At 32.9% G+C, this 21,247-nt stretch overlaps 1 protein-coding gene across 1 annotated transcript; it reads left to right on the top strand.

Moving 5' to 3' along the window:
- The first annotated feature begins 14,245 nt into the window (after positions 1–14,245).
- Positions 14,246–20,934, top strand: LOC134692128 (tumor necrosis factor receptor superfamily member 11B-like). Its single transcript, XM_063552550.1, has 7 exons — positions 14,246–14,350; positions 16,194–16,711; positions 17,253–17,414; positions 17,812–17,935; positions 18,522–18,664; positions 18,992–19,099; positions 19,843–20,934. The coding sequence occupies exons 2-7, from the start codon at positions 16,210–16,212 to the stop codon at positions 20,112–20,114; spliced, it is 1,311 nt and encodes a 436-aa protein (XP_063408620.1). The 5' UTR covers positions 14,246–14,350; positions 16,194–16,209; the 3' UTR covers positions 20,115–20,934.
- The last annotated feature ends 313 nt before the right edge of the window (positions 20,935–21,247 follow it).

The following is a 21,247-nucleotide window of genomic DNA, read 5'->3' as shown; positions in this document are numbered from 1 at the left end:
AAAAAAATTTACTTGATATACAGAATAATTTAACTTGACCTTGACTTTGTATTTATATAACGTAGTTTTTGAAAAACGCAAATTGAACTTGTTCGATCGAAGGAAAAAGGATTTGAATGGCATGCCTGATTTAAAAAAAATAGTACAATTGAGTCGACCAAACATAAGTTGAACTATGGAAAAAAACTAGTTTATTCAGTTCGACATCATTAAAGAAAATAAGAAATTAGTTATGGTATATTTTACAAGTTTAAACCATTTGTGTTAACCAAATAACTAATCATACTATAGAAGCCATTCAAAAAACTTAATGGAAGTCCATTATACAAACATAAATTCTGGATTTTCTGACGAAGTTGAAAGGACTTGTACATTTCATCCATTAGGCATTTTTGTATGATCATTAGTATGACAAGACATAGGGCAAAAATGTCATGAACCCCATATTATGTATTACAATGTTGAAAAGGATATAGCTTTGCGTCCAGGACAATACGGTATATGCGATATATATAGTTGTTTTGTTTTGTTCCTTTCTTAATTGAAAATAATAGAATATCCAATTTAAAGCATTCAATTTAATTATCAAATTGTATGTATAAATATAGGCAACAGTAGTATACTTGTTTTCAAGTAATAAATCGATTTAGAGAAAACAAATCCAGGCTACAAAATAAAACCGCAGGAAACACATCAACTATAAAACAAAGCTATAGTTAGAAAAACGACAAACAGACAACCATTTATAAAACGCAAGAAAGCAAACTTAAGACTGAGGAACCCACAAAAAATGGGGGTGGTTTCTGGTGCTGTGGAATGATGATGAATATATTATTGTAAGCTGTTTTTTATTTCATTTTTTCGGATTCGATGTTTTTTAAAATAAATTCAGTCCCTCTCTGTAAAAAACAAAGATAAAAAATGGAAATAAATGGAAGCAGATTTTTACAAAACTATGTAAAATAATTTATAAACTTCTGAGCACAATGTCATTTTGTTTAATATCATATGACTTCTCGAGTATCTTATAATCACGTATCATATGCAGTGGTCTGTGCTTAACGCATTGATTTTTATTGACCTTTGAATTGATTTATATTTTGTTGGAAAACTAACTCCATCGGGTGGCTAAGTTTTTTCATGTTTCTTGTTTCTTTTGTTTTGTATTCAAATATCATATTATAAATAGGGCTTACCCAAAATGTGAATTTGATCATGTTTCTCATTAAGCTTAATTCCTTTGTATTTATATGTTCCCTTCATATACTTTACAGAACGTTGCCCTAAATCACTTGGTTATACTTATGAAAAAAGTATGGACTTCTGTTACTTAGTACATGGACAATGGCTCGACTGGTTCACTGCCCAGGGTGTATGTACTGGACAAAGAGGTCAATTGGTTAAAGTAGATACCATGGAGAAACTAATATATCTGAATAGTTCTGTTACAGGTAAATACCATGGAGAAACTAATATATCTGAATAGTTCTGTTACAGGTAAATACCATGGAGAAACTAATATATCTGAATAGTTCTGTTACAGGTAAATGATAGAGTACTGATATTTATGTATTTGAAACATAATGGCGTATATCTGATGGTTTTAAAATATAATTATATTCACAACTATTCTAAAGTAGCGATAAAGCACCTGATATGTTTTATAAACTATTGTTAGGGACCCTGTGACGTCATTGGTTTAAAAGTTGTGTATGTCGATATATTGCTATCTCGTTGCCAAATTTTACACCTCATCACCATCAGATCTTTTCTTAATTCGAGGCTATTAAAATTTGCATACTAGACAGAAAAGAGACTTTCAGACTCATAATTCGAAAACTGATAACACATGGTAGCAGAGAAGAACAAAAGACAAACATACCCGGCCACGTCCACTTGTATTTGTTGTCTATCTGATGAGTTTAGCCTTTTTCAACTGATTTTTATAGTTCGTTCTTATGTTGTACTGTTATATCACTGTCCCAGGTTAAGGGGGGTGTTTAGATCCCGCTAACATGTTTAACCCGCCACATTATTTATGTACGTGCCTGTCCCAAGTCTGGAGCCTGTAATTCTGTGGTTGTCGTTTGTTTATGTGTTACATATTTGTTTTTCGTTATTTTTTTTACATAAATAAGGCCGTTAGTTTTCTCGTTTAAATTGTTTTACATTGTCTTATCGGGGCCGTTTATAGCTGACTATATGCGGTATTGGCTTTGCTCATTGTTGAAGGCCGTACGGTGACCTATAATTGTTAATGTTTGTGTCATTTTGGTGTTTTGTGGATAGTTGTCTCATTGGCAATCATACCACATCATCTTTTTTTATATATTACACAAAACACAAGTTACAAAATTTTGACAAAACAACAAGATCTCCAATTGAAGCCGGTGTGATCTCAGGTGTTGCTCTTGAATGGCAAGCAGATCCTTTAACACATTTAACACACTTCGTGTTGTTCTTGTAAGTACAAACCCGGTGGTAAGGAAATACCATTTTAACTCCAATGGGGTAGGGAAGGAACATTTTTTTCCGTACAAAAATATTCTTATCACCAATTTGATGAAAAAATATTGTGGTAAAGAAAATGATAAAAAAACATTCTGTATCCAGATTTCCCCATACCTAATAGTGTTAAATGTTCAAGAAATTTTTTTGATTGATAGTGGCGAAAAACTATGAAAAAACAGACCCATTTCCCTTTTGAAGTAAAATGACTGCTCCCTAAATCTTATTCGGTAGGTTACATTTACGGAAAAGAGGACAAGATTGTGGTTACGATGATTTTAACATAAACGTCGTCGAATTAGTATTTTCAACATTATTGACGACGTGAAATCTTTTGGTTGTGTCATGTCTTGTCGAATTGTTGTACCATTGATTTATACGCCTGATTCTATTCATATGCATGATTCTATTCATACGCCTGATTCTATTCATACGCCTGATTCTATTCATATGCCTGATTCTGTTCATATGCCTGATTCTGTTCATTTATATGCCTGATTCTGTTCATATGCCTGATTCTGTTCATATGCCTGATTCTGTTCATTTATATGCCTGATTCTGTTCATATGCCTGATTCTGTTCATATGCCTGATTCTATTCATATGCCTGATTCTATTCATATGCCTGATTCTATTCATACGCCTGATTTTATTCATACGCCTGATTCTATTCATATGCCTGATTATATTCATACGCCTGATTCTATTCATATGCCTGATTCTATGCATATGCCTGATTCTTTTCATATGCCTGATTCTGTTCATATGCCTGATTCTGTTCATATACCTGATTCTGTTCATATGCCTGATTCTATTCATATGCCTGATTGACAATTACAAATTGTAAGTTTGTGTTCTAGGCGTTACAATTCGAAAAAAAGAAAAACATTTCTCTAAACTCATCAGTGTAAACCAATATCAATGTTCGACACAAACCACTTATGTATGGATTTCTCTCGTTTCTTTTCATATTTGCATAGCACGAGTAAAACCGGAATCCCTCCCAAGATAAGGCCATTGACAAGACATTATAACTCAATGAATTGTAGTTACTGTAAGAAAATCTTGATACCAATCTCATGCATACACTTATGTTTGATCAAGAGGGCCTTACATTTTGTTCATCATAAGTTCTATAGTTTGTTCACTATTTTCACATCGATTATAAAAAAAAAGGTTCTCACTAGATAAATAACTGTTTATTTTTATGCAACTTTCAACAAATTTTTGAAGAAGAAAGATAAAAATATTCAGGGAAACAGATTCAACCAATTCAATTAAGTCGTGTATTACGATGTTTCCTTACACCGTTCAACTGTTAATTAAAATGTAACTGTATCAAATATCGTTACACACTATTTGCAGTGGTGGAATTTAAATGTCTCTGTTACTATTGCGAGTAATGAAACATATCATTTCTCTTAATTGACTGTTTCTCTTTAAATGCATACATCTGTTTATTAACACAACAAATGGTTTTTATTTTATGAATTAACCCTATGATGTGATCGAATAATTTAAGACCACTCGGAAGATTTCATATAGTTTGAACCTGTAAAAAAAAACTGTCTTAAGAGACAACTTTTCAGTTCTCCATTTAGTGGTCTCTAACATCAGGTTTCCCATATACCAATGAAATTTGCTATAAGGGCCAATGCTCCATTATTTCACAGGAGTAGACAGGTATCTCCAGCTTCAGTATTATTTTTCAGATAACACAAAGAATTATTGGACTGGAGCAAATGACCAGGTAATTGAAGGAACATTTGAATGGAGAGATGGGACCGTTTTAGCAGACGATAACGAAGTATGGGGACTGAATCAACCAGATAATTATGGTGGAGAAGACTGTTGTGAAATAAAACCTGCTCTAGGGTGGAAAATACAGGATGACAGTTGCACTTCTACGCTATGGTTCATATGTGAATACGTTATTAAAGACTGATATTTGATATGCATACAGCATTTTTTGTTTTCACAGAAATATAATTGATACGGTTATTTAAGTAAACTTGCTGTATAGATTACCTTAGCTGAATTAGGCAAAAATTTCAATTCTAACATTCTTAAAAATTATCACTGGTTAGTCTTTTGTAGACGAAATGCACGTTTCGCGCAAAAACAAAATGTCAATCCTGGTACATTGTATATATGCCTAAACATATAAAGGGAATTTGACTAACCACCAAGCATTGGGACATAATAAACCTGGTGATTTGGGTGGAGAAGAATGTTGTGAAAGTAAACCTGCTCTAGGATGGAAATTGCATGATGACAATTGCAGCTCTACGCTTTGGTTTATTTGTGAATATGTTGTTTGAGACAAATAATTGATATAAATACAGCTTTTTTTGTTTTGACAGAAACATCATTGATATAAATGGTTATTTTTAAAAAATTTGCTGTTTCGAAACGAGAAACGATTAGGGTTTTTTACACCCTGGCGTACATGCCAGTATTCATAGTAAGCACTTGTGTGTGTTTTTTTAATTTTAATTTTTTAATGATAATCGTCAAATTTGAATTATTATCCTCCTTTATTAGAGCATCACTGACGATTCTTATGTAGACTATATCGGCTTCTGGTGAACAACATTATATAGGCCAAGTATCTTTGATGATGTCTTTTCACATGCTAATATGTAGTTTGAGACTTATAGCTGAAATCATTTTCTACTTTTTGGCATTTAAATAAAACTATTGGAACTTAATAAGGATATAGTTTATATAGATTAGACCGTTGGTTTTCCCGTTTGAATGGTTTTACACTAGTAATTTTGGAGCCCTTTATAGCTTGTTGTTCGGTGTGAGCCAAGGCTCCGTGTTGAAGGCCGTACTTTAACCTATAATGGTTTACTTTTTAAATTGTTATTTGGATGGAGAGTTGTCTCATTGGCACTCACACCACATCTTCCTATATCTATATACAATACAAATACAAATACAAAGATTTTTGATTATCAATTATGACGCCTAATAATTTTGAGCAGTTCAATTAAGTCCAATTTCATACCTTTCATACATTGATTATTCATAAAATGATGAGGTTGATTGAAAGTGGCCAATCAACAAAAGTAATGCAGTTTTTATATTAAATTGTAGTATTATTTGAATTATATGTTTTTATTTCAAATAAGAATAAAAAGTTCAAACCATATTCGCTTAAGAAATTACTTTGAATAGTCTTTTAATTAACAAGTAATGATGTAAAAATAAATCTGTGAAGGAAACCAAGATTCACAAGTCAAAGAAACCACACCAAAGTGAAAAGCTATAAATTTTTTAACTTACCTTCTATTTTTTTTTTTTAATCTTTTTGTTACAATAAGAAGTTTCAAAACGACTAGCTAGTACAAACTCTTTTATCAATTATTTTGACAAAGGTCGAAAAAAGGGCACGTCAATATTGCTCACCAATGGGCACCTACAATGGGCAAATCCTGGCGGCTTTTATTTGAATTTAGGTGATGGTTCATCTAAGAACTAGTACGCTTATTGGGCTATTGAAATTGAAAAAAAATGTTTCATTCATCATTTTTTACATACATTTTAAGTACGGTAGGACTATGGTGTAAAAAAAAATCAAAAATTTACTTTCGACCTAAAACATTACATATATACACTGTGCAGAACGCCACATGCGGGTGTCGACTATGCTTGATACGGGTGGCGGTTTTGAAGCGGAGAAAAACAATCCAGGTAAGTTCAAGTATCATCATTTCTTTTTTGAAAACTTGTGTACCAAGTAATGTATAATTGCACGGAAGAAACCAAATCATAATATTTTTCCAGCATGCACAGAAGCAGACGTTCTCGGTGCTCTATTTTCTAAAACACCTCTCCCTATATATATATAGCTAGTTTCTCATGTTGCAGATTTTGAGGCTTCGTACATAAATAAAAGAAGATATCATATTATTGCCAATGAAACAACTCTCAATTGAAGACAAAATGACACAGAAATTAACAACTATAGGTCATCATTCGGCCTTCAACAATGAGCAAAGTTTCAAAGATATAAAATTACTTTTGACGATTTTATCCTGTATAATTTATATAAAAAATAGTTCCTTTCTTGGCAATTAAAACAATATGACAACTTCTTAGTTTTAAAAATATATAAAACTAGATGATTTTCAACAAAATATAATAAGTAGCTCGAGGTGTCTTATTTTGCGCCTAAAAAAGAATAGATGTTCATATAACTTGGCATTTATCACAGACTTTGAAATTCAAACACACATACTCTGTTATGATAACAAATTAAAAACTTAAAGTATGCATTTTGTCCATAACAATGTTTAGTCTTTTTTTGAAAGTGATGTGTATTTTTAATTTTAGAAATTAGCCCCAAAGTAAACAAATAAATAATATGAAGTTGATATATTATTTGTTTCTGTTTTAAATGTTTAAGGCAAATAACGGTTGAATGATCCATAAACTTTTTTTAGTTCTTTAAAATTTAATATTTTTGTATTTGTACTGTTTCAATTGGTGTTTGGATGCTTTTAGTTTCTTATGATACAAATGTATCGATGAACTTTAGAGCAGTATGCAGTACAATCGTATCGGTATCAAATTTGAAATAACATTTTATGTTTTTATTGCCCTAAAAGAGCTGCACTAGGCTTAGTTATGAGAAAAGGGATATGCTGTTCAAATGAGATTGTAAACCTAGAAAATATTCATTTGTCGTAGATCTGTCTGTCACGTAACTGCATGTTGTATTAATAGAATAACTAGATTTCCTATAAGAAGATAATTATTATATCTATAAATATTCAGTAGTACCTAAAATACATTTCAGTATAGCATGTATTTACATGCTTCCGGGTGCAGGATTTTCACGCTGTATTAAAGACCTGCTGGTGGCCTTGCACTGTTTTTGTTTTAATGTGTTGTTGTCTCTTTGGTACATTCTATATTTCCATTTTCAATTCTATTCAAAGTAATTGGAAAAAAAATCCAAAGTTCACAAACGGCATCAATTAATTGTAATATTCATTTCTAACTGCGCTAATAATGTTATCGTTGTTTCTGAATAGACTTTTTCTCTTCATTTAGCAAACATTTATTTTGCATTACCGGGATAGAACTCTAATTAAAGTTGTACTTCATGGAAAGCAGTTCATTCCGAAATTAATTTCCATATCAATTAAGAAAAAAACAATGATTGCATGTTGAGCTTAATGCAATGTAATCAAGATAAACAGACAATTAAGTCAAAGTTTTTATTAAATAAAAACATCATAAAATTTATTCATGGTTTTCAAACGAAGTTTTGTAGTATCATGTTTTCGAAGTAATTAATTCAGACAGCATGAGCTTTGTTGGTGCTGTTTAATGTCAAATTCTAAGAGAAATGCAATGCAAAGAATAGTCTGACGTACGCAAATATACATACATGTAGGCATTAATTAAAACTTGTAAAGGGTTGTATGCAGACCAAATTATTCGTCTCTGACATGCTTCAGTTTAAAAAAATGCAAATACCATGCACGCGATTTTTATAAGTTCGGTTTGCACTAGTGAAAATATTACTTCCTATATAGAACCTGTTGACATTGAGTTAAATTTACATTTTTGAATATGATAGAGGTGTCCCGTGACATGATATATATCTTTCTAATTTAAGAATGAGTGAGAGAGAGGTCTGGAAGATACCAAAATAATTCAAACTATTCAGCCAAAAACAACCGACAACGCAACGACGGGAAGACAAATAACACGATACAAACTAAAAACATAGGAACCAAAGACTGCGCAATTCTATCACTTCTTATAAGAGCACTGCCGCTAGGATTGCATACATCTTTATATCATTCTGATGGTTACTTTATTTTCGGGGCTAGGATAACATTACTTGCGGTACGCTGTTACTGTTACCTGTTTTGCTTTTATTCGGTCTTTGTTTTAAATATCAAATTGCTAATTGAGGGTATAGATATTATTTAACTTTTACACCATTTTTCTAAACAAAGTTAACCAAAGATACAATTTCCTGAATTTCTATAGATTTTATGAATTTGATCAGGAGAAGTGTACTTACTTACTTATCCTCTTCATCCCCAGTGGGACATATGCCACAACAAACTGCCTCCACTTATCTCTGTCCTTAGCCATGTACTGGTCTTGGCCCCATGTGTAACCCATTGTTTCTAATTCTGCAGTAACAGTTCTTCGCCAGGTGATTCTAGGTCTCCCTGGTTTCCTTTTTTCTTGGTGGTGTCCAATATAGAGCTGTTTTTGGTGTGCGGTGTTGTGGCATTCTCAGTACATGGCCTAACCATCTAAACCTTCGTTGTTTAATTTCTGCTGTTATGCTTTTAGCATTACATTTCTCCAAAAGCTCTTGTTGCTGATCTTATTTGGCCAGAATATTCTGTTGATCTTTCTTAGGCAGCTGGTATGGAATGCATCTAATTTTTGAAGGTCACTAACTAAAACACGCCAAGTTTCTGAACCATACAGCAAGACAGATTTTACATTGCTGTTGTAAATTCGCAGTTTGGTCCTTAAACTGTACTGGTTGGACTTCCAGATAGTATGAAGTCTTGCAAATGTTGCACGTGCCTTAGATAGTCTTGACTTTATATCCTTTCCTGTTCCATTATCTTTACTTATGATGCTTCCAAGGTAAGTGAAATCTTCAACACTGTCCACTGGCAGATCATTGATTGTTATTGGTGTTGTATTTCTGGTGTTAATTGACATTACCTTGGTCTTCTTGGCATTGACATTCAGATCAGTTTGCTTTGCATAGTTGTTAAGTATGTTGGTCTTCTCTTGTAGGTGTTCACTTGTTGTTGATAATATGGCTATGTCATTAGCAAAATCAAGGTCTTCTAGCCGGTTAAACGTGGTCCACTGGATACCCCTTTTTATTGTCTGATGTTGTATGTCTTTGTATCCAGTCAATGGCCAGTAAAAATAGGATTGGTGACATAATTCATCCCTGTCTTACACCAGATTTAACTTCAAATGAATCTGAGATAGAACTATCAAGGATGATACTGCATTCAAAGCTGTTGTAGAAGGCTTTTATTAGCATCAAATTTTTTTGTGGAATTCCATACGATTTCACAATTTTCCAAAAAGTTTCTCTATGTATACTGTCAAAGGCCTTTATGAAGTCAATGAAATTGATGAAAAGTGGTGTGTTCCATTCAATGCATTGCTCGATGATGTTCCTCAGAGTGACAATTTGGTCAATGCACCCTCTACCTCTTCTAAAGCCTGCTTGTTCTTCTCTAAGCTTTTCATCCACAATTTTATCAATTCTTTTTAGCAGAATTTTGCAAAATACCTTACTAGGAACAGAAAGTAATGTAATCCCCCTCCAGTTGTCACAGTTGCGTAGATTGCCTTTCTTTGGTAATTTCACAAGCAGGCCTTTGCTCCAGTCTGATGGAATGTCCCCTTCTTTCCAGATGACAAGGAAAAGATTGTGGAGTACCTTAGATGATGTATCTATGTCTGCCTTTAACATCTCTGCATGGATGGAATCGATGCCTGGTGCCTTCCCTATCTTCAATGATTTAATGGCATTTCTTACTTCTTCTATAGTTGGTGGTTCTGTGTTGATGTTTAAGTCATCTTCTGATGGTTCAGGGGTAGCTAAGATATCAGGCTCAGGGCAGTTTAATACCTCTTTGAAATGCTGGACCTACCTTTCTGCTTGTTCCCTTTCAGTTTTCAATGCTTTGCCATTTTTGTCGTTTACTTGTGCTGTCTGTGCATTTGATGTTCCACAGAGTTGTTTGGTGATTTTGTAAACTGTACTCAACTCTCCCAGAATGGCTGCCTTTTCTGCTTCTTTTGCTAGGTCCTCCAGATATTGTCTTTTTTCTTTTCTAGCACTTCTTTTAACCTCTTTGTCTTTTGCTCTGTATGTTACTTGTAGTTGATCTTATAACCTTTTTGACTTTGCATTTACTGATTTCTGTTTTATGGTTGTTCTTTCTTCAATTTTTTGCCAGGTGTCAGATGTTAACCAGTCTTTGTTCTGTTTTGTTTTGTGACCAACTGTTTTTTCTGCCGTCTTTACATAAATATCTTTGATGTCATCCCACTTCTTTTGTACGCTATCTTCTTAATCATCAGAGTTATCTAGCACACTAAACCAGTTTTTCAATTCTAAGCAAAAAGCTTTCTTGACATGTGGTGACTTCAACCTTGCTGTGTCTAGTCTCTTTCTATTCTGGTTTTCAGTAGGTGCCTTTCTTAGTTTTAGTTTGATGGTAGCTTTCAATAGATAGTGATCACTGTTTACATCTGCACCCCTGAGTACTCGTACATCTCTTAATGATCTACGCCACTTGTTGTTCACCAGTATGTGGTCAATCTGGTTAACTGTTCTTCCATCAGGTGATTTCCATGTTAGTTTATGGATGTTTTTATGTGGAAAGATGGTCCCTCCTATCACCAGTTTATTACAAAGACAGAGATCGATAGCACGTTCACTATTCTCATTTGTCACCCCGCAACCGTGTCTGCCCATTACATTTTCAGCATCAGTGTTGTCCCATACTTTTGCATTAAGATCTTCCATAATTACCAGCATGTCATGTTGAGGTACTTTAGAAATGGCAGTCTGCAGCTGTTCATAAAAATCATCCTTGGTCTTATCTTCAGCATCATTTGTTGGTGCGTAACACTGTATGATAGAAAGCTTACAGTAGTTAGAGTTAAATATTGCTGTTACTAATCTTTCACTGATTGGTTCCCATTCTAGTAGTGTTTTTGCCTTTTCTTTGCATATAATTATTGCTACACCATTAATATGTCTGTCAGTGTTTCCAGAGTGTAAGATGATGTTTCCACTATTTGTGCTTGTCTTTCCTGAGCCAGTCCAACGACATTCGCTCACACCAAGAATGTCCAACCTGTATTGCCGCATTTCCTTGATGACCTGTGCAGTCTTTGATGTTTCATACATGGTTCGAACATTCCAGGCTCCTATATGTATTTGTGCTTTAGGCCCTAGAAGACTCATATACATTTTCCTAGTTTCCACAATAGGGCTTTCACTAGGAGAAGTCATTCCGCTGTAGTTTGAGTCCCCCGTTGGACCTATAACAGAGGGTAATCAAGTTTCATTGGTTCTGGTTTCTGTAACTGTGATAGTTTTTACAGGATGGGGGAGTTACCCCCATGCCCAAAACTCCAACCTGGAGGGCCAGGGAATTTGTAGTCAAGGTTTCCATCCTCTAGAAGGGCTGCTGTCCTGAGCTAATAAATCCATTCTATCCAGGTTTGTTTTCGAAGTTTACCATCTTCTAGATGAGTTGCCTTACTGTGCTACGACTCTCATCTAACCGCCTATTTACCCATAGCTGGGACAAGGCTGATGAGTGCTAGGGCATGTCCACACACCGGTGGGCCTACACACTGCATCTCTATGGCCCTTGTTGCTCCGAGATCTCCTGCAGTTTAGCCTGAGGTGCTAGATCCCAGTTTACGTGTACTGTCGCGGGGAGGCACTGGAGAAGTGTGAGATAAGTTAACGACACTGAAAACAAAGGACAAAAATAACAAAGGGACAACAAGTAGCTGTAATAACAGACGGCACCAACAGGAGAACATAATCTATATATATACATTGTATATGCTACTTTAAGCTCTAAGTCTTCCATAAAAACTCAAACAGAAACAATCAAAGACTATTTACAATTTACTGAAGAATTATTTTGTGTTGATTTTTATAGCTGGGAAAAGAGGGCATTCTTTGCTTTTCTGTATCTACCTTTGTCTACACGGAGCAAAAAGATTGGTGCCAACATCCCCGGACTGTATTTTACAGCATTGGTTTTTACAAAAAGCCTTTCAATATATTATAGCATGTAGCATAAGCTTTGTGCTAATAATGAAGGGTTCTACCAATGTGACTATTCACTGTTGTCTTTAAAATACATCAAACAGCAATATAAAAGGTATGTACACTTTTAATAAACACTTTTCAGTAGAATTGAACAAATTTTAGATTGTTCAAAAAATATGCATGGTATAATAGTTTATTCCCTTTTTAACGATGACCGCTAACATTAAGATTATTGAAAATTAAAAAAAAATATGCAAGAATATAAACCCTTTCAACTTATAAAGGATGTACACCTCTGAGGAGCAAAAAATTTCTAGAATTAAACTTTTTTTTTCTTAACCTGATTTTTAGGTTTATAAGATTGTAACAAAATAATTGGTGAAGAAAAAATCATATGGTGGTGCACTTCTTTTTTTGCTACAGTCCTTTGAAAAAGCCCAATTTTGATGATTTTCCCATTTTTCATCGATTTTTACTTATTTTTGAGCTATTATCGTGAAAAAAATCACAGTTCCACAATTAAACTTTTTTTCATACTTTTGTAAAGATGCATTGGACCAATCTGAATAAATTACTAAAAAAACTATTAGTAAGTGTTAATATAAGAAAGTTTAATCATATTTTGACGTTTTTTTGTGTAAAACTTACCATGTTGTCAATTTTGTATTTTTGCGATTTTTCTCAGTTTTAAGTACAAAATGCATATTATTTCAACTTTTTTGTTATAAATGATTGAACAAATACATATCTAAAATTTGAAAAGACCAAAATGATATAGGATGTACACGATTCTAGTAAAATATTTTTTTGTATCCCTAACCCATGTTCTCAAAATTTTGGCTTAAAATACTGACTTGATTGGTCGTAAAATTTAAAAACGGATTACTCAAAAACCATTCATTGTAAATCCACAATTTTTTCACAGGGTTATGTTTCATTATAATATTTTTGAAATTTATTTATATTTTCCACTAGTATCATGTTTTGGAAATAATTCAAGAACGAGATTTCAAAGAGACTGAACGAGACTTAAAAGTCAGAAGAATACATCTCTTAAGTAACAGAATATTAAAACATTACAGCCGATTAGGCCCAGCCGATTTCATTGAGTGTGAATCCAATGGTAATACCTTTGGTAAGCTTGCTTGTTAGCTGAAGCGTGAAGTCATTGTAAGGTCAGGTAAACTACCCTCCTTTCGAAGTAGCCTAATCCTACAGACAGATCATTTGTTACCTGTCGGACTAGTCTACTCTTAAAGGAGGGTAGTTTATCTTACCTAGTAATGACTTCACGGTACAGCTAAAAAAAAGCAAGCTAACCAAATATTCTACCTTTGCCTACACACTCAATGCAATCGGCTGTAAAAATAATTTGCTATCTATTTTTTCCGTTCCTGTAGAAGGTGCTAAAATAAACTATGTTGAGAAAGAGGTTCGAGAAGCTCCGTTCATATAAAACACATTGTTAGTTGCATTGGTTTGTCTGTACTCAGCTGAGTATATTTTGCGGTTTAAACACGACCATGTTTTTAAAATCATTTTCTTCAGATGTATCCTGTTCGGTCGGTACTATGTTCCAGGTATAAGCTAATAGCCATATTCCTTCACATATTGGTACACGCGGTATATGTTGTAACATACCGAATATTGCGATCGGGAACCTGTCTACTTCAAATGAACCTTCAATTTCCCGGGGAACGAAACCGAGCTCTCACATTGGTTGAGAGTGAAAAGTTTATTATTTTTCGTCACTTAGATTTATGAATGACAAATGCTCAAAGTAATAAAATTGTGATATCTAAATTTCTAAGGAATAAAAACAAACTTAAGATATGAAATAATTGAATGAACAAATTAAGTATCGCTCTCACGTTACAATAATATCATGTTCCAATCTGTCTGTTCACGTGATTCAAAAAATACACCTGTCATTAAACAGGGGTATATTAAAACCCGTGAATAGTTATCAAATGATATTTGAATTAATAGGTGTAGTTTAATTGGAAAGTTAAATACACGTAAAGTAAGTATTTAACGTTATCGCTATATTTATGTGTATTGCATGTAATATCTTTTAAATAATTATTTTATTTAAAATGTAAATTTATTTATTGATTAACGCTTCAGTGGTGATTTCTGATTCTATTAGCCTCTACTTATATCATTCGATTATCAGCAATATTTGATCACGATAGAGATCGATACAGAGTATATTTCGACACCTACGAAAATATTGTAATTGTTTGGTTATTTTCGTTGTCACAGTAGTCCAACTTTGTCTGTCATAAATTACGTTTTTCAACAGTCACTCTGGATTAAACCTTACATATATATAAATATACCTAGGTTTATTATATAAGTTAACGGGTATTCAATATTAGTCATGCGATAAGTTGGCCTTCTTGATAAATGTATCAGTCAGCTTGTATCTATTATCTAGCATTTATACAGTTATAAGCGTAGTATGCTTGTTTTAAAGTTGACTTTCCACAAAATAAAAAAATCTTCTCGACCTATAAATTATACAAGGTAAGAATGTAGATTATGTTTAAATGTTTACATTTTTTTGTAAATAAAACGATTAGAAAGTTTTAAGATCAAAATATATTTTTTGAGATGGTCATCCGCTGTAAGAAAAAAGCTTGACAATGGGTCTATCACTGTATTAATTACGTTGAATAATTTTCAAGTAAGAAACTAGAGTAAAATGCGAGTGATAGTGTCGGAATCTCATCCTTTATAGTTATATTTCTTTGAAACGGGAGTCGGAATCAATGCATTCAATCTATTCTTCAAACTTATGCTATTTTCAAACTTATGTTTTATTTATTATTAATTTTTTTTACAACCATTTGATTTGTGTGGTGAGTATTAAAGTGTTGGCTCTATATTGCTTACTGGTGTGAATATCGGAAACTTTATAGGACAATTAAAATTACCAGATTGAGCTTTTAAACTATATATCATATGTTAGTCATAATTTATCAATCCCATTTTGATCGATTTAAATCTAAATATAGTAAAGGGTATTTCTGTGTTGACATGGTTAAAAATAGAAAATATCGTGTTGTAATATTGAATCATATAATTAATGCACGCACTAACTGTCGGCCGCAAGGAACAACTCCTGAAATGAGGACTAATCCTTCAATGTAGTGACTTTCTCTTTTATGAGGGGTACATTTCAAGGGATAAAAACCCTTTTTAGTACAAATGAGCAAATGTTCATATTATTTGAAGAAACATTTCCTCAAGCAGCTATACTGACATCTCTATCCTATCAGTATTATATGGTAATATTTCTAGAATTGCATGATCATATCTTCTTTACTATTAAAAGTAATTGGACCCTTCTTTTAGAAAAGTTGTTCTAAATGTAATGAATTTGTCACTTTTTAGTTTTTTCTTTTTGCTTTTCTACACCAGTCAAGTGACCCTTGTCTGAGGGACAGTCCCTCTTTAAAGGGATACCCCTCATTTATGTCCCAAACCTGACTAATAAAAATTTACTAATAACGGTTAGTAAAAATCACAGAATTATACTTCACCTTACTTCAAAACAGTTTATATTTTGAAAGACATAATGTCAGTCGAACCAAAATTTACAAAGTCATTACATACTTAAATCCCAATGTTTGTGAATTGATGATGTTTATAGCTGGCACAAACGAAAGACTACAACATCGTCAAAACCTTTTTTTTCTTTAATGTAAAAGTGTCGACACAGATTAGTATGGATAGTAATTGTTAAATATTTCCTAAACATACATGATACATGTATCTAAAAGTGTAATGACATCCCGTGATACTTTCAAAATTTGTAATCTTATTCAAAACTTAAAATGTTCATTAATTTATAATTTTAGAATAAAGACTTCAACAATGCTTTTGAGGTTGCTGTTGTCTCTGAGTTTAGTTTTTCTATTCATTAAAGCAAGCCTAGCGTCAACTGAAGCGGTTATTCAAACAAGTACAGGATTGCATCATATAGAAGCGGAAATTCGTTTTCTCTACAGACATAAACGGACATTCAAAACAAATTTTGGTTCACAATCAACATACACAGCTACAAATGGTCTGACATGTCTCGTCTGTCCTCCTGGTTTTTACAGAAAATCTGACTGCACAACAAATAGTACAATAGCAGTATGTGAGCCATGTAAGGATAGACATTACAATAACCAGTATAATATAGCAACTAGCTGTGCTCAATGTAGTGCTTACTGTATTGACAAGAATGCAGTACCGGAAACCACGTGTAACGCCACTGCTGATATGACTTGTCGTTGTAAGGATGGCTATTTCAATCATTCAAAGGGTAGTGGTGAATGGATATGTTTACAACATAGTCCTTGCCAACCTGGAACAGAACTTAGGAATACAGGTAGGCAATCATCCTATACCGATCATGTTGACCTTGAGAAATTATTTTGTTTAGTTACTTTCAAATTGTTTTCCCCTTTCAGTTATGAACAAGCTACAAATAGTTGTTACTTCAGTCGTGGATCCTAAGAATTTTCAGTTAGAGAATTTCGACAAAATGTTTTGGCAGTTTTACCTAAAATTACATTTTTTTTTTGTTTCAAAAAAGGAACGGGTGCGCCCTCGTTTGAATTTGCACCCGTCGAGTTATTGTTAAATGCTTAGGGAGAAGTTTTGTTTATGGTATATTTACTTAGAATCGCGATGTATATAGAACTGTTTCACATATTGCTACTCAAATTAAAAAGTTCAGACTACTGAATGATATTTTAAACACAACGTTCTATGTAAAATGACTAATCTGTCAATGTGTCAGTGGTAATTTCAAATAGTTCTATAACCGTTTAAACACAAAAGTTCTGTACACAAAACGTGTCTTGTAACCTCTTCTAACAGTTCCACGACAATAATAACGATAGTTTTGTACAATTATAACATTTTAGGAACACCTGAACACAATACAGTATGCAACATGTGTGAGAACGGAACGTTTTCTCCTAATATGTCATTAACAGCTAAATGTTTGCCATGTTCGACCTGTGATGGTGATCGAAAAATTCATAAAGCCTGTAATGAAAAAACTGACGTTATATGTTCTTCACACGGTGAGTGGGTTATACATTATTACAATTACATTTTTTGTCTTGCTTTATGTTTATTGCATGAAAATGCAACAGCTCAATTCACATGTTCACTTATTATTACTAGGAGTTGAGGTGGTAGTTATTCAGCAAAAATCAACCGCCTTTTGTTTGATAAAGTTATGTTTCCTATATATTTTAAATAACATCGAGCACACAGTTTTTGTCGCTATCCAATTTATCAAATGACAGTCCAAAGTTTCTTCCTTTATCGCGCTTGACTTCTATGGATAAACCTAAGAGATTGATTTATTAGTCAATGTGTTCTCTCCTTTAACATGCATGAAATATTTGCCACTGGAGATTAACAATCGATCAATTAATGAATTTAATAAATAATTTAGCCTGTTGTATGTTGTAGATACGACGCCAATAGTAAACATAGTTGTGGCTGTAGTTATAACGTTTATAGCGATAGCTGTTATAGTTATAGCTGTGGTGTGTCTTCACAGAAAGGGGAAACTAAGCATTTACAAAACGTCCGGGTATGTGTTGCTTAAAAAATCTAGTTCTGTATACAGTTGTGATACGTATACTAATTTTATATTTATAGAAGTTAGCATTATGAAGAAAACGTTATTGTAACAATAATCCGAAAAACACGTCCGAATTTTTTTTTTATCACTTTTCATTTAAAACTTGAAATTTCTATTGTTTGATATAAGGTGTTTGTTTCGCTAAAACTCGATGCCCAGAGTACATAGCTATTATTATAAATATTCCACACAGGCACTTGTCTCTAAAACAAATTACCTATGTATGTTTCCTCTAAGCATGAATGTAGATTTATTTTGAATATAGAAAACAAATCCTAATCGAGTTAACAAAAATAAACCAAACATACACGTATACACTCAAAATATATACTCACAAGTTACATATGCATGTTTATACCAACTTATACCAAAAAGAATGGAAATATGGACAGAATGATAACAAATACATTTGTTTACATGTAATTATTTTCAACTTCTTGGTTGATACATCAAAAATGTAGATACATGTAAGATTGTAATTAGATGATAATGAAAAATATTGGTGTATATACAATTTGTTCTGTTGTTTGAATAGGAAAACAGATGGAGATGATAAGCCTTATGTCGGAATAGACTTAAACGAAAACACAATCAATGAACGAAAAGAATTGTGCAATCCTCAAGATGAATTTGAAATCGAAATATGCTCTATACCACAAAAAAGCCACAATCAAACAGGTACTTCTTTTAATTAGATTATAGAAAAACTTTTAAGTCTTATATTTCCATAAGATTAAGAAGGATATCATGATTCAGGTTTATCTATAGACATTTTAACTGGTGATGAATGTTTTTTTTTAACTTATTTTCTATAGAAACTGGAAGCTTTTATAAATAGACTAAAATATAAAGATAATATATAATATATGAACATGATGAATGTATTTTGGGTTCAAATAAAATAAAATATTTGCACTTCTTCGATCTTAGAAGCAAGCTTTATAGTAGAAGTGCAATGTAACTAAACGTATTAATTTATTATTGAACATGCGTTCTTTTTCCTAGACGACCCAATCCAAAATGGGGTTACATGGAGTCAGTTATTCTCGGAAGTTTCTGCTAATATACGCCTTGCGGATTCCATCTGGATTGATTTCTTGAGAAAACTGTTCAGTAAGTATGCGTTTTCGTTTTACTACAGATGTTTTCTTAATTTGTCATTGATTTTTTGTCCCGCCTTGGCAGAGTCAAAAAGCGAGACATAGATATGCTGTTTCCAGCGTCGGCGGCGGCGTTTTCAATTTTGGATAGACAAATGTGTTCATTAGGTTGAGATATATTTGAACGGAAATTTTCAGATGAATCAGACTAACTGTTGTTAGGTTGCTGCCTCTGAATTAGTAATTTTAAGGACATTTTGTCGTTTTTGGTTATTATCTTTAATATTATTATAGATAGATATAAACTGTAAACAGCAATAATGTGCAGCAAAGAAGATCTACAAATAAGTAAACATGATCAAAATGGTCAATTGACCCCATAAGGAGTTATTGTCCTTAAAAGTCAAATTTAACAATTTTTCGTAAATTTTTGTAATCTTTTGCAAGTCTTCTCCTTAAACAACTGAGACAAATTTAACCAAACCTGGCCACAAATAAGCATTAGAGTATTTAGTATTTAAAACGTGTCCGAGGACACTGCCTGTAAACAAACATGGCAGATATGGCTTAAAATAGAACATAAGGGAAAGTTCAGTATAGTTGACTTGTTCTGAAAATAGAGCAGAAGTATAACGGTTGCACAATTGTAAACAAGAATATCATATGAGCGACACAGTCTCATTGGAGCCTCTGGTTATATTCTTCAAAACGTTTATAAAAATCTATGTTTTAAATGACTAATCTCTTCAATTTTAGGTAAAGTATATCCAAATGTTGAAGAAATAGATAACAAAATAGATGAAAATGTCATAAACCATAAACACGACGGAGTAAAGGAACAAATATACCGATGTTTAGTTGCCTGGAAGAAAAAAGCTGCCGATGACGCTTGCCTTGAAGATATACTACAAGCTTTAGACAAATGCCGCATGCAAGAATTCAGCGGTCAATTAAGATTGAAATATGCATCACTTTATCGTAGGACAGATATAGCTGAAGCTGATGATTATCTTAGAGAACAAGACTAACTTTAAAAAGGCGTTGCAGTGGCGGATTCAAAAAGGGGGTTCCGTGGGTTGGAACCCCTTTTTTTTGGTACGATCAAAGCATTTGAATGGGAACATATAGTTGGAACCCACTCCTTTATGTTGGTTGGATCCGTTCCTTGCGTTGTTCTTTACAAGTAAAGAAATAAAACATGCCATAGAATATTTCTAAAACTTCATTTTATCATGTTAGTCTTATGCACATGCATATATTTAAAAAAATATTTCTAAGAGACATTGACCTGTGTCTTGAAATATATTTTGACAATGACAACAGTCTTGCAGACAGTTGAGGGACTAGCGACGCTACAAAGTTTGTTTAGAATAGGAGCATTCGATGTCTTTATACCATGCGGACATATATTGTGCGCCTGCAATGGGAACATGTCCCTTATGTTGAATTTCTACCATGTGGGCATATTGTGTGATGTATTGATTGTGTTGTATTAATTGTGTGCCTGAAATGAGAAAATGTTCTACATGTATATGCAGAACGTACATTAAAGAAACTTATTTAGCTTCACTTTTAGTTACATGAATCCGTAAATCTGATAGTTTAGAAAAAATGATTTAGAGGCTGAGCTGAAGGTTAAAAATCATGTTAAATTTTTTTTTGATAAACTTTTTTTTTTAACCAATGACAAAAGAATGAAATGGCGGTGTCATCATTTGGATATAGATAATAACAATGTTATAAACTGAAAAAAACTTTTTCTTTATGTAATACTGTTTGACTTCTTGCGAGAAGTGCAGAAAACGATCATTCTGCTTATGTCACTGTTACAACATATTTAGTTTTAATTATAGGTTGTTTTTTTTACATTTGCACTGATAAAAGGCATTTATGTCGCAAAGTATGGCCCTTTGATATATGTTTGCAAGTTTGTTCAATAGATTTTATGAATGACACCAGTCTTTCAATGGATTTTGTAATCAACATATTTTTATATAGTTTTTGCCAGTAGCATCTTCCTTCAAATGGATTTCAAAATATTACATGTATGTCCTACAATTGAGTTCTTCTTAAGTTATTAAAGTTTTGTCTAGTCAAATTATTTATGAATAGAAAATTTAACGTGTTTGACTTCGTTTTATTTTTGCAGAATTATTTCATA

This window comes from Mytilus trossulus, chromosome 12, assembly GCF_036588685.1.
Source record: "Mytilus trossulus isolate FHL-02 chromosome 12, PNRI_Mtr1.1.1.hap1, whole genome shotgun sequence".
In the NCBI taxonomy this organism is placed as follows: domain Eukaryota; kingdom Metazoa; phylum Mollusca; class Bivalvia; order Mytilida; family Mytilidae; genus Mytilus; species Mytilus trossulus.
This window is presented reverse-complemented; position numbering and strand designations above follow the sequence as displayed.